Here is a 14,938-nt window from a genome sequence, read left to right on the forward strand (position 1 = left end):
AGTAGAGATGCCAGGAGTTTCATCATAAATAAGATTTGAAAATCATAACCATGCAATACCTTATTTGATTTACTTTCAATGCATTAGGTTGTTTTTCCCCACTAATGCTGTTGCTTCTGTTTACATAAACATCGCTGACGACTGCTGATGACACATCAGGAACCTGAGGGGTTTGTAGGAATTTGAGGGTAATTTTGTACAGTGCATTTTCACCACAACCCCTATCTCGGCAGCTGAATAGCTCAGTGGTTTACATTGCTGACTGTGGTGTGGGGGATTGGGGGTTCAAATCCCAGTCAGAGCACAAGTGTCCATGGGCAGGGTCCTTAACATCAGAAACACCAGTCCCAAACATAACTTGCCGCTAAACATTGCAAAGTTATTTCAAGAGACAAGAGGACACTTGAAAATGAAGGGTTGGGCTACAAGTTAGAAATAGGACTGAACCTCAGTCATAATTTGGCCAATTTATATTTTTTATGTAGCCCAATTACACAATAATCATTAAAATTTTATTGACAAGGTTAAGAACAAAAATTGCTGCCCTCACAGAAGATTAAGTAAAATTTGCTACATCTAAACTTGAAATAAAGCAGAACTTTCAATTTCAAGTGGAAGCTATAAGCCAAACAGCAGACCACTCACTTAAGTACACCCTGCTACTTTTTTCCTGCCTTCAGCTTGATAAAACTGTTTGGCTAACTGTTGGGACTTATTTTTCCTGCACATTTTAGATGCATTTCAACATTGCTTCAACTTAAACACAGTAGCTTTACATTAAAAATGTTTCTTTGCAGCATAAACGTGAAACTAATATTGTTATTGTGGTGAAATTACTCAGGCATTTTGTTCAGATGTTATGCTAAACTCTGAAAGTGTTTAAGCTGTAAACAATTCCCATGAGATTTGTCTTTTATATTGAACCACTCATTTTTGATCACTGCTAGCTTCTTGCATAAAGTAGCTAATTTTTCCGATAATTAGTTAACCACAATAATCGTCCATTTAAAGTACTGAATTCCCACAAAGTTCCTCTGCTTAAACATTCACAGGATTGCAGGGAATTTCATGAAACATGCTGATAACTTCCTGGGGAGGCATCCCCTAACCCTTTTATTACTTGTGCCTGGCTTTTACCTCATTTATCCAATGCATTAAGCAGGGTTTCTTTCTGTGGATGTGATGCTATATGGACTAAAAAAGGTTTGACAACTGAAAGCTCAGAATACATACAGATGTGGTCTGGGATGCATTGATCCAGACCGGACGGGTGGTGTCGACGTAACGCATACAGACACAGTTAAGACTGCACTGTCAACTGATGCGATCTGCTGGATTCCCCTAGTAAACAAAAGTCATAGCTATATTTATGTCCATTCAGCCTCAAATTACAGCTTTTTAGAGATAAGAATAATTTTGTCTAATGTTTCAGCTCCAAAATGTCTTTACATTTGGTTTTGCCTTTTTCTGTCTTTGAAACAGCAAAATGAAAGGAAACTGGCCCTGGCTTTTAGGACCGGTTTATCTGTGACTAACCTGTAACTCCCTTGTACCTTGCCTTTAATAGAGTAGTTGACCTAACCAGTACTCTACACAATTCATTTGCTCTACTGATATCACCATGTGCTTTAAAAGCATATTGATAACAACAATAGTGAGAAAAGCAGTTAAGCCTCGTAGCTCAAGGATTCACTACACACCGCATGTAGGGGTACCAAGCCATGGTAAGAGAGCCACAGAAAAGATGCATGGGCTGTTTTCAAAAGAAGAGGGACGTGGAGTTCAGATATCAGGTTGTGACTGACGCTAGGTTGTTGATGCTATGGACAAACATTTAAAATGCAGTCACTTCATATAATGACCAAAACGGATTGATGGTGTAGAATGTAAAACGGATGTTATTTTTATGAACAGATAGTGTGCTAGCTCTTTGCCCACCTTCTCCTACAGGCTGAATACTCATGTATCTGTAGAAAGCCCTCTAAGGGTTACCAAATAAAAATGATCATGTAAACAAAAGGCGAGATTGCAGACCCCAGGAGCAAAATGTTAAGATTTTATTTACAAAGTCCTTTTTATGTGTGCTGTTTTTTCTTTGTTTTTTTCCTTTAACTTACAGAAAAGTAAAAAAAAAAGAACAACAAAAGAAAACCAAACTAGTCAGTGTAAGTGTGATGGATCAACTGGATCTCTCTAAGGAGCAGAAAGAAACAAGGAAAAGAGGAGAGAGAGAGAGAGAGAGAGAGAGAGAGAGAGAGACGTTGAGAGAGAAACAGAGTCTCCAGACAGCCATACAAAATTAAACAAAACAATTTCTCTGAAAAAATATTTCTTTAAAAAAGCTCTGTTGGCAAAAAAGAGAGAGAACACAGTTTGCCCTGAGCGTGCTCGACCTCGAGGGGGGAATTTGGGGGTGGGATGGGGTTAGGTTTATTATGTGGATGCCAGTTCATGAATTTAAATGTATTTGATGATGTCACAGAGGAGAACTGTGATGTCATTAAAGGAATGGTGATGACATCACAGAGCCTATCAGGAGAACGGTAATGTCATCACAGAGTCTATTAAAGGAATGGTGACGTCATCACAGGAACAGTGATGACATCACAGAGCCTATCAAAGGAACAGTGATGACATCACAGAGCCTATCAAAGGAACGGTGATGAAATCACAGAGACTATCAAAGGAACGGTGATGTCATCATAGAGCCTATCAAGTGAACAGTGATGATGTCACAGAGCCTATCAACGGAACGGTGATGATGTCACAGAGCCTATCAAGGGAACAGTGATGATTTCACAGAGCCTATCAACGGAACGGTGATGATGTCACAGTCTATCAAAGGAATGGTGATGTCACAGCTGCTTGGGATGTTAAATGTGGACATTTGGATGAGGTAAAAGGGAAAAAAGGTGGTTAGGAGAAAGACGGTTTGGTTTTAGCCGCATCAAAAGTGCTGTTACGCCCAGTCAGCAGTTGCATCAAAACTGAAATTTTGTTTCTACATTTTTACAAAATAATGAGTCCATGGTCTTTAAATGACTTTTGGAAGTGTGAATAATTATTTTATTTAAAAAAAAATTGGTTTAATTAAGTTTATATTGCAGAGTTTCAAAAAAGCCTCTTTTCAATGGTTGTGTTTTGCCTGAAACCCTAAAAAAAAAATCAACTCAATCATCTTTGGTGGCTTTAATGTGAAATTTTGATCACTTACATGTGGTCTACGTTGTTCAAATGAACAAATAGTCCAGCATATTTTAGTTTAAAGCTTATTGACATTGAAGTCTCTGGATTATCTCAGATTTTAATGGTTTAAATATTTGCAAGCTGAAGCTTTTGGTTTTAGTCAAAGTGGATATTTAGGGGGAAGCAAATCTGATAAATCTCAGGGGAGGTTCAGGTATTTTCATTCTAAATCTGTTTCTAGCCCTAGAAATTCATGGATGGTGCTTTTCTTGGCAAAACAAAAATGCGTAACGGAATATTTTTGTGATTTTGTTTGTTGGACAGAGAAGGTGAGACATTAAGATGTTTATTACTACTCTAAGAATTTTGTTAATGGCCATTTTCACAGTTTTGAAGGTTTATGGACAGACATCAGTTTGGGGGGAAATGGTCTCTGCTGTTGTGTAATATTTCAGTTATTTGTATTTTAGTCAAATAAATGTGATTTTTTTTTAATGAGGGGGTGGAAGTGGTCAGCAGTTGTTTTTGTCAAGAGAGGCTCATAAAGAAGCAGTGGAGGGTGGGGTGGGGGTGGGGTGTCCAGTTTTGGAAGCGTATGCAGCCCAACGGACCGCTGAGTGAGGGGGGAGGTGTCAGATAAAGCGGGCGAGCGTTGGTGGGGGTTGGGGGAGGAGGTCATGTAGGGGGAGGGAGAGGTGAGAGGTCGAAGGGTTTTTCAGGGTATCTGAGGGTTTTTAATCATCGTCTTCATCGTCGTCTTCAGGGTCTCTCTTCCTCTTCTCGCCTTTGGTCGGTGACGAGTCCTCGTCTGAGGAGAAGACAGAGGGGTGTCAACAAAAACAGCTTAATGGAGAGAAAAAAGGTCAACAACAAAATGCAAACATTGACAAAAACACCAGAAATATCAACAAATAGCAGTGGTAACCATCGACTCAGCAACAGCCAGAACAATATAAACACCAAATACATCCTTTATTAAACTGTCAGAATATCAACAACATAAATAAAGACAAAACAACTACAACATCAACATCTAAAAATCCCTGCCCCGTCTGCAGCAGGTACAAAATGCTGCTGTCAGACTTTATGAAGCAGGTTCTTTGCAGTCCGGTGATTCTAGCATTGTCTTGTATGGAGCTAAGAGGCTAGCTGAGCTCCTTTAACATATAAGTAATTACTTTTTTTTGCCACAAACATGCTTTTGACCAACTGGTGTTGTACTATGAGCAAAATAAAAGTTGTGGGGTGAGTGACTGAGTGATGATGGGCCGTTCATGGACAATCATGTGCTCCGAAATGGCTTTTAACTGTGAGCCACCATAGCTAGCTCCAGTTTGAGTGCCAGTTTCCTTTCCTTCATCCTTGGCTGTTTTCTAATCCACATTTCAAAAGTCAAACTGGTACCAATTGAAGAGTCGTTTAAGGAACAAACAACTAGCCCTACTGAGCTGAGCCAAATGTTTGGGATCTCTAAAAAGAGACATTTTTTCTCGTCATAACGAGTCAGACTGGATGGACATCCGCTGTGGAAACGCAGATAAGATCAGAGTTTAATGTGCTAAATCATAGCAAAACTATACTGAACAAGCCGGACTGTTTTGTGAAAGCTGAAAATACAGGAGCGTTGTGCTTCACTGCTTGTCCAGGCTTCAGATGGATGCTTTTTTAATTTCTAGTTTTTAAAACTTTTTATTTAAGCCTGGATATTTCACTGCTTTCAGGACAAAACATAGCTTAAGAATAAAGAATGTTTTTATTTTCACAATTTGAACACTTGGCAAACCGCTCAAAACATGGCCTTTTTGGTGGCATTTCTCCATGCAGGAATCCTACTTGCCCCCCACGAAGAGTTCTGCACTGTTGTGTGACAACGTGTGCAAAGAACCTATAATCCTGGTTGTGGCCTCGCTTAGGTATTTACAAGAATCCAAAATTAATGACATCAAAAATCAACAAAACCAAAAACAACCAAACCGGAGACTATTGTTTATCCACTGCTACAAATAAAACTAGTCTAAAACAAGACTTTACTACTTAGAACCAAGATTTCTTAACAAAACTGAGGTTAACAAAACGCTTCATTAATAAACACAGTTAACAGTCCATTACCTACCACATCATATTCACTGAGATAAGAAATTACTTTAGTAGAACAGATCCTACAATAATAATTCCAACTAATTCTTTTGTGTAGAAAATGTCATAAATATAAAACTGTTACTGACCATCATCCTCCTCATCGTCCTCATCCTCTTCATCGTCTTCGCTGTCCAAGTCTCCGTTCACTTCTCCGTCCTGTAGACCAAAAGACCATCTCTGAATTTGATTGGCTGATAGAAACAAAACAACTTCCCAAAGGCTCCTTTAGACATTTTAAGGAAGATTGCAGCATTTTAAGAATTTTCTTTTTACAACCCAGATTCTAACGTATTTGGGGCGCTGTTAAAAATGTAAATATAAACAGAAGTCAATCATTGTCAAATTTAATAACCCTATTATTTTATTCACAATAGAACATATCAGATTTTGAAACTGAGACATTTTACCATTTCATGAAAACATTAGCTCATTTTGTATTTGACAGATGCAACACATCTCAAAAAATTAGGAACAGGGCAAGAAAAGGCATGAATAGTAAGTGAAACGAATGAAAATCAGCTGATCATTGCCAGAATAACAAGCTGGATGGTCCTGCTTATATTTAGTCCACAGGATAGGGTGTCAAGTGTTTTACAGAAAGACTTTCAAATTTTGATTCATCTGACCACAGAACAGTTTTACATTTAGTCTCAGTCCATTTTAAATGAGAAGACTGCAGCAATTCTGGGTTGTATTCACATATGGCTTCTTCTTTGCGTAATACAGCTCTGTCATTTGTGGATGACACAGCCAACTGTGCTGACAGTGTTACTGAGACCATCAGTGATTTCCAGCACAGAATCATGCCTGTTTTTGACCCCTGAGGGTCCGGAGATCACATGCATCCAATTTTGACCTTCAGCCTTATCCCCTGCTCACAGAGATTTCTCCAGATTCTCTGAATCTTTTGATGATATTATGGACTAGATGGTGGGATATTCAAAGTCTTGGCAATTTAACACAGGAAAATATTTCTGAAATTTTCCACAATTTTTAGACCCAGGCTTTTGGCACAGATTAGTGAACCTGTGGCCATCTTTAATTCTAAGAGGCTCTGCCTCTGTAAAATGCAGCATTTGTAGTGCTGTACCTACATGTTTTAGATGTGTTGCTGCCTTTAAATTCAAAATGAGTAAATATTTTTAATGAAATCAATCATTGCATTCTGTTTTACTTATGCAGCGCCCCAACTTTTATGGAATGAGGGTCGTGAATAATTGGGGCACATACAGAAAATAAACTAGTCTACATGGTTTCAATCACAGAACTGTTCCCAAAATTTAGGAACCTTTTGGAAGAAATTTCCTTTAAAAATTCAGACCCACCTCATCATCTCCACTCTCGTCATCTTCATCATCATCGTCTTCAGCTACAACATCCTCCTCGTCTTCCTCTTCCTCCTCATCAAAGTCTTCTGACTCTCCCTCTGAAAAAAAACAAAAAAGGAATGTAAATAAAAACTATCATGCTCTGGTTCAGGGAACATTCAGCATCTTCACAGTGTTTCTAGACACTCACCTTCCTCCTCCTCATCCTCGACTCCGTCTCCCTCCCCGTCGGAGTCGGAGGCCTCACAGTCGTCAATGTCGTAGCCGTCCAGGTAGGTGAGCTGGGGGAGGAGCTTAAAGATGGACTCCCTGTAGTCACCCAGGTTGGTGACCTCACAGTTAAACAGGTCCAGACTCTTCAGCTGGGGGAGTTTTTTCTGGTGAAGAAAAAGACAAACAGGGTCAAAGAAAAACCACGGCAGCCACTCACGTCTACACTGTTCATGCTGTGTGTAGAGAATCCTGCAGCGACTATGGAGGCTTTTATCATTTTTATCAGCCATAAACGACCTTCTTCCGGGGCGCAGTTGGCCGAATGGTTAAGGCGTGCGCCTCATGTACGCTGACGGCCCAGGTTCAAATCCGGCCTGAGGCCCTTTACTGCATGTCTCTCCCCTGCTCTCATCCCTGTTTCTGACTCTATCCACTGTCCTCCTCTATCAAATAAAGGCATAAAAATGCCCAAAATAAACCTTAAAAACAAACAAAAAAAAGCGACCCTCTTCCTACTCCTACATCTACTGTACAGCTCAGAGGATGAAGTGGACCCATGCTGCTCTGATACCACGGTATTTGAAGAGACAGGAGAAGTCCAGAATTGCCTTTACAGCTCTATTTGATAAATATTCTGTACTCGAGCATGTCTACATCTCCTACGCCCCATACTCTGGTCAGGCTCTACAAGCAGACCTGGTGCCCGAGTATGGTGTGCTTCCGTTCACATCAACCAAACGAAACGAGGCTTTGGGGTCAAGTGTACTCAGATCTGGGCCGCTAATATAAAACCTCCCAAAAATTATCCTAAATCTATGAGTAAGACACAGTAAAAGCCTGGTTTCTGATTAAGAGGCCTGACACTTAAAGCTAAAAGGGAACAAACATTCACTTTCACAGTGAAACAAACATTTAAATGTCAGTTTTTGGTTAATAAGTGTCATTTCATACTGACCAGTGGCTCCAGAGTGCTGATGTCTTTAAACTTGTTCCCGCTGAGGTTGAGGTGCGTTAGATTCACCAGCCGCTCCGCCAGGACCTCCAGACCGCCTGATATCCTGTTATCACTCAACTCCAACTGCATAGAATAACAAAACAAGACACGAAACTTTAAAGCATAGAAGACCAACAGAAACAATGAGACACCCTGAAAATAGATTTAAAAACAACACCAACAAACTGAAGCAACACATCACCCCAAAACAACTACGATAATCCCAGAATCTCGGGGTTCACGCACAAATTAGGGCATGAAGTGGGCAGATTTAAGGGCAAAAACGTCAGAAATTAGCAGATTGGTTATGATTTACATGAGTATATCTGACAACGGAGCAAAAGTCAGCAGCCTGTTTACTGTTTAAAAGGAGAAATTAAATCACTGTCATGTTTTAGAAGCTAGGGACATGTTGTGTTTTTTTGTCGTACCTTTTTGAGTTTGCTCAGTTTAGGGATGTCTGCGACGGTGGTCAGGCCCACGTTGATGAGACTCAGCAGCTCCAGGTTTGAGAACTCTTCTGTTATTCCTTCGATCTTCCCCTCAGAGCAGCGACAGTTATCCAGAACCAGCTCCTGGACCTGGAGGGGAGGAGGAGACGGTTAAAACGGGAATGAAAGCCTCGTTTGCAACAGAGGCTTGACTCACTTGGTTTGGTTCTTGTGTTTTACAGGTGAAGAACTTTTTGAAATATTTCTTCCTCAGACGTTCTGTGTGAGGTAATGCCCTCCTTGGGCATTGTTGGCCATTTTTCTCAAGTTTTTTTTTTTTTTTTTTTTAATTTTTGATCATTTTGTCAGTTTTACAGCTTGTGGCATGAGTTTTTACAGGAACTTTTCTTTCTAGTTAAATTTTTGAAGTCCAACATGTTTTACTCTTAAATGTCATTCATACTCTCTCATTGAATTTTGTACTCTCTGGACACCGAGGCAAAAATGTACACGTACAAAAAACAAACCAAAAAAAAGCTATCAAATCAGCACATCAGTTTTTTTTCTACTTTTTTTTTCATAAATCTCTTAAAAAACTTCAGACTTGTTCAGAACTACAAAACGTTCAATAATTTTTAAGATATTAACCCTTTAAATGCCAGTTTGATTATTTGAAATATTTCCTTTTTTTACTACAAAAAAATAAATAAATAAAAAACACAAAAAGTGAGTTAATTTCCATAAGATTAATAGTGGAAAGATGGGGCTTTGGTGCTGATGGGAGTCTTGGATGGGTCAAAGATTAGCAACAAAATTGATTTGATTGCACTTGTATTTTTTATGTTGTGCCAGCTGTAACATTAGGGCACCCTCTGGACACCTTCGAGGCAAAAATGTACATGTTAAAAAAAGACTGCCATTAAATCAGCATACATCAGTATTTTTTTCTACTTTTTTCATAAATCTCTTTAACAACTTCAGACTTGCTCAAAACTACCAAACATTCAATAATTCTCTGAATTATTTTTTTTCTGTACGTGTACATTTTTGCCTCGAAGGAGTCCCGAGGGTTGTAAATTTGAAGGGTTAACGTTTTAAGAAGAGCGTCACTTTGTCAGGTGCTGTGGTGTGACCGACCTTCAAACGTAAGCACTGTTAGCTGCCGTCTCTTAGGTGGGACAAACGCTTAGTCTAAGTTTCAGTTAGAGCTGGGAAATTACTTCAGTTTCAATTTCAATCACAACTGTGGCTTCATACCAACCTGAGTAAAGTTAATCTCGACTAGATAATTAATGTGTTACACTTCTTTAATCCAGGTGTACTGCCATATGGCAATTGCTTTCATATTTGTCTTTTTTTTGGCCCATATATTTGTGTTTACATTTTGCAGGTATTGTAAAATCAGAGAGTAAGGATGTTTTATAATTGTAATCCCATCCTGTTTCATTTTTGCCATGATCAAAAGTCTCAATGCTATCATGAGGTGAACTGATATTTATTAATTTTTTGTCTCTTTCTCCTCTTCAAGGTACTGTTCTCTGGGAATGTCCCTCTAGATGTTGATGAATTTTGGGGGGAACTTCTTTTGTTCAGTCGCATTTCTATCTGAGGTCCAAACGGCACCATGTTTTATGTAAAAAAATCCAAATGATTTACAAATATATCAGTAATTTGGGTCATGATTTGTCATTATGGAACCAGTGGTGGGTTCCAAGGCTTGACAAGTAAGGGTCTAAAGCACTGGTTCCCAACCTGGGGTCCGGGACCCCCCACCGGGGAGGGGGGCACCAGAGACCTTGGGGGGGCAAAAGGCTTTGTCTGCTTTGAGGCCGCCAAAATTAGATGTGCAAATATTGACTAAAACCATGATAGAGCAGTTATTAAGTGGTTTATACCAGGTTTTTTTTTTTTATAAGAAGGGCATGTATAGGCCTTTGTGCAGCTTATCAGTGAAACAATTAAAATCTATGTTGATTTTTGACGGCAAAGTGTCACTTTGAACACAGGGGAAACAGGAAAAATAGTTGTGAAACACTGGTCTAAAGCACTGTTTCCCAACTTTTTTTTTTTATAGTGACACAGTTTTTAGAAGGTAAAAGTCACTGTGACAAAACACCCATGTTTTCTGCCTCTTATCGCGTATTAAGTCTGCTCTCCGTGCCGTCTTTAGTTGGTTGGTGAAGCTGATGGCCAGAGCTAGCTTGGATAATGGACTCAATCTGGTCCCGACATGGCCTGTTCCATTTTATGAGCCTGGAAGGGGCCCCTTTACCTTCTTAACATAGGCTTTCTTTGATTGCTTGGCCTTGTCGGGCCTATAATGGCGGTCCAGTCTGGACCAATGAGTGTCTTTTATTAGCCAAGCATTGTTAACTGTGGCTTTAGTTCTTTTGCCTTCCAGTGGCTGGTCCAGCTTTGTTTTGTGTTTTATTATGGTAGAGAGGGTGAGTGTTGTAGGGTGGAGCTCCCCATGTGGTTATATTATGTATAAAATGTTCAATAAATACTGTAACAAAGAATTTCTGAAAACTCATTTGGTGACTCCAAAATAATCTCCCATGACCCAACTGTGGGTCCTGACCAGACTTGAGTGGTCTAAAGCAGGGGTTCTCAAACTTTTCAGCCCACAACCTCCAAAATAAAGGTGCCAGAGACCGGGACCTTCACTGTACCTGAAGATGATATAATAGTCATGTGCAGGGTTACATTTTAAAGATTTTAAAAACATAACATTAACATTATGTTTTAATTTATATTTAACTGATTCCATGCATCTATTTTCATAAAAATGGTAAAATATACATTTTGAAATAATTTCATTTCTTCATTTATTAGAAGGCATCTGGCTACCCCACAAGAGGGCCCCGACCCCCATGTTGAGACCCGCTGGTCTAAAGGAGTGGTTCTCAACCTTTTAAGCCCAGGACCCCAAAAATATAGGTGCCAGAGACCGGGGACCCCCACTGTACCTGGCGGTGGTTGAACAGAGCCATGCACATTCAAGAATAGTCATGTAGAGGGAACGGTTTCTGGGATCCAGCTAAACTGGGGGCCAGCAAAATCATGGTCCACTGAGGGTTAAGCTTAAAATAAAATAACTTTTTGTTTAAAACATACTTAAAATGGGTAAAAGATGTTGCTCAAGTTAGTGAACAATGGCCAAAAAATAGTGGAAAAGGTGTTGAAATTTGATTTTTTAAAGAACAGAAATGGGTAAAAGTGGCAAAAATTAGATAAAAGTGGCCAAAAATTGATTAAATTAGCAAGAATGGGTACAAAAAGTGGTAAAAGTGGATTAAAAAGTGGCTGTAATGGCTTTAAAGTGCAAGAAATCGAGGGAAAAACGGTGGACTGGGATGAAAAATTGATATGAACTGGCAAAAATAGGTTAACTGTGGTTAAACTGGGCAAAAGGGGTGTAAAAAGTGGTTAACAGTGGCAATAATGAGGCAACAATAGGCAGAAAGTGGCAAGAATTAGTTTAGAAGTGACAAAAACAGACAGAAAAAAGTGGTGGAAGGACATAAAATGTACACAAGCGGGTTTTAAGATGCAAAAATGTGCTAAAATTGGCAACATTGATGTTTAAAAGTGCTGAAAAGGGGGTTAAAAATTGGTCGAATTGGTGTAAAGTGGCAACAGTGTAATTAAAAAAAAAAATCCTAGTTTTTTTAAGGCACTTGGAGACCCCCTCTCAGTGTCTGGCGACCCCCAATGGGGTCCTGACCCCAAGGTTGAGAACCACTGGTCTAAAGGACTCCAGTACAGTTTCATATTGGGACTGGTCCCAGCAGAGGCTCTGTTTATAAACTCCCCTCACATGTGACGCTGCTAAGTTAGCTCCCCCGCTATCGTTCCCACTCTTTTTAACTGCTCTCACGCTTTTATTTCACCTGTTTTCCCGACCTACGACTCAATTAAGTAGTCCAAGATTTAACAACGCTTTTTATTAGTTTAACAGATCCGCACAGGCGTTTACAGAGAAACAAACACATGAAGTAGCCGCTTTAACAGGCTAAGACTGTGGGTGCTGCTGGCTACGCGCCCTTAGCTCGGCTGCGACTATTTACTGGCGCAGCTATTATATCAGCAGCCTTACTAATGAGTTTATAAAAGTTTAAACTTAGCGCAGAGAAGGAGAATATGGCTGTATGAATGTCTAAAAAATAATATTGTAATTTTATCGTGATTTCGTCGCGCCAAAGTAAAAATAAAGACTCATTTCCTGCAATATTCTCAACTGTAGCTTTAAAACAACGCAGTCATTCCGGCTGTGAATATCCTCGTGTGAGGCTGATTTTTTTTCTAAAACTTACATACAGTAAACACTAAAACAATTATTTAAGTGATAGTAAATCACGCTTTGCCGGCAAGAAGTTCACAAAGTCGTTTTATGCAGCTGTAAGCTGTTTCATAATTAGAAATAACGCGCTTCCAGATATTAGCCAGGCCCGGGAAACACGGATGCATTTTAGTGCGCGAGGAGGCGGCGCGTGCAAGTTTCACGGCTAAGACTGTCAACTTTACGGGGAAATTCCCTTTCTACGCATAATTAAGATTCAGATACGTTAATTAGGAAAAAGCGTTAAATAACTACACAATTATGTTGTTGAAACTACAGCAAACAAGTCCTGCTGCAGACTAAATAAAGGAACCGGCTCAGTTTGATAATATCTCAGACTTTCAGTTACACAATACATTAATCTTAAACGGTTAACAAACATTTCTCCAACTTTGCAGACCTGCAGACACCCCGCCATGTGCTCGTCTCTACCGGCCACTAGTCACGATTTACACCGACTAAACAAGACAACAAGCCGGGGAACTTACTTCTGTCGGTGACCGGTGCCTCATCTCTAACGAGACCCTCTTCGGCATGTCCATTTTTCTCTGATTTTTGTCCTGAGTTTTGGTCTCTGCGATGCAAAAATACTCTTGTTTCTGCGCGATCCTCTCTTCAGTATCAACACGCGGACTAGCGAGAAGCTGGATACAGTACAAACGGTGGACTTCCGGTTGTAACTTTCAAAATAAAACTCGCCAGCAAAACTGAAACGTAACCGATGTTTTTTGAGATCCGGATGTAGCCTTTATGATGTATGGTGGAGTGACCAGGACAAAAATATTATTTATTTGTTTGATTAGTTTATCTGTTTATTTTTGCTAAATTGCTTTATCTACAATCTCATTATTTTTCTTCAAGTCATAGCTCTGAGTCAGGTACATAATGTCAATGGGTGGATTAAAAAAGCTCACTCTGTTACACTGCATCAAATGGCAATATTTATATTTAAAATTGTAAATTTACTGTTAATGTTAATAAAACATAATGCAATGTTGTTAATCTCATAAACCCTAATTTCAGGGGTCATCAAGTACATCTGCACAAGGGCCGGATTTAGTCTTAACAGAAACTCTGGGGGCCAGACTTTCAAATACACAAAAATTAAAAGAAATATTTATATTATTTTAGTCATTATCAGTGAGATCAATCCTTGTTATCTATAATGCAGCAGGCCACAAGGAGAAAGGCCTGACAGCTGAATAGGCTGGACCCCCGAAAATCACAGAGTGGGCCCTCCCCAGTTGTCATTTAGCACCAATATTAACCACTTTTTTGACACTTTTAACCCTTTTTTGATACTTTTTGCCCCCTTTTGCTGCTTTAATACAATTTTTGAAAGATTTTCACCCAATTTAAAACACTTGTCATGCATTTTTTATCCCCTTTGTGACACTCTTATCAATTTTTGCCACTTTTCTATTTTATTCCACTTTTTGACCCCTTTTTATTACTTTTCTCAACATTTTTGCAACTTTTAAACCAATTTTTGGCGCTTTAAACTCATTGTTGATACTTTTGCCCCTTGTTGCCTTTTTTAAACAATTTTTGAAAGATTTTAACCCAATTTAAAACACTTTCCCGGCACGTTTTACCCCCTTTGTGACACTCTTTTATCAATTTTTCCACTTTTTAACCCCTTTTCATTACTTTTTTGCACTACTTTTTTGTCATTTGTAACCAATTTTTGATACCTTTGTGCCTTTTTCCTCATTTACCATTTATTTTTTGGCCACATTTAACCTCTTTTCACCACTTTACCTGGTCATTTTTGCAGCACGACTGCCAACCTTAACCCTTTTAAAATACTTACTAATTATGACAGTAAATCTCTGAAAAAAAAAGCCTGATCAAATGTTAAGTCATTCAAAAACAATTTCAATGTTATTTGTTGTGGAATTTAACAGCTGCAGACATTTAAAGCCAAAAGATTCTCTTAAAATCTTCTTTTCCTACTTTTCTGAATTTAATGATTTTTCGGGGGCTGGACAGGAAGCTTTGGGGGGCCTGACGTGGCCCCCGGGCCACCAGTTGATGATCAGTGCTGTGTTTCATTAACAACAGAACATTAATAACAATGATGAAACTGAGAAATTATACCATTTCATTACAACAAAAACATCCCATTTTGAATTTTATGGCAGCATCTCAAAAAAGTAGGGAAGGGGGCAAAAAAAAAAAAAAAAAAAAAAAAAAAATCACTGCATGGGCTTGGGAACACCTCCAGAGATCATCATCTGTTCAACATAGTTGGCCATGTCATCCACAAATTCAAGTTGAGGCTGTAACATTCAAAGAAAGAAGC

General features: G+C 39.1%; 1 protein-coding gene across 1 annotated transcript; it reads right to left on the reverse strand.

The window, feature by feature from the left end:
• Positions 1-2,042: 2,042 nt before the first annotated feature.
• On the reverse strand, positions 2,043-13,295 carry LOC121504124 (acidic leucine-rich nuclear phosphoprotein 32 family member B-like). Its single transcript, XM_041778755.1, has 7 exons — positions 13,122-13,295; positions 8,292-8,441; positions 7,822-7,944; positions 6,844-7,030; positions 6,651-6,751; positions 5,412-5,481; positions 2,043-3,994 (listed from the first exon to the last, which is right to left on the reverse strand). The coding sequence occupies exons 1-7, from the start codon at positions 13,173-13,175 to the stop codon at positions 3,921-3,923; spliced, it is 759 nt and encodes a 252-aa protein (XP_041634689.1). The 5' UTR covers positions 13,176-13,295; the 3' UTR covers positions 2,043-3,920.
• Positions 13,296-14,938: the final 1,643 nt, after the last annotated feature.

This window comes from Cheilinus undulatus, linkage group 22 (assembly GCF_018320785.1).
Source record: "Cheilinus undulatus linkage group 22, ASM1832078v1, whole genome shotgun sequence".
NCBI classification, from domain to species: Eukaryota; Metazoa; Chordata; class Actinopteri; order Labriformes; family Labridae; genus Cheilinus; species Cheilinus undulatus.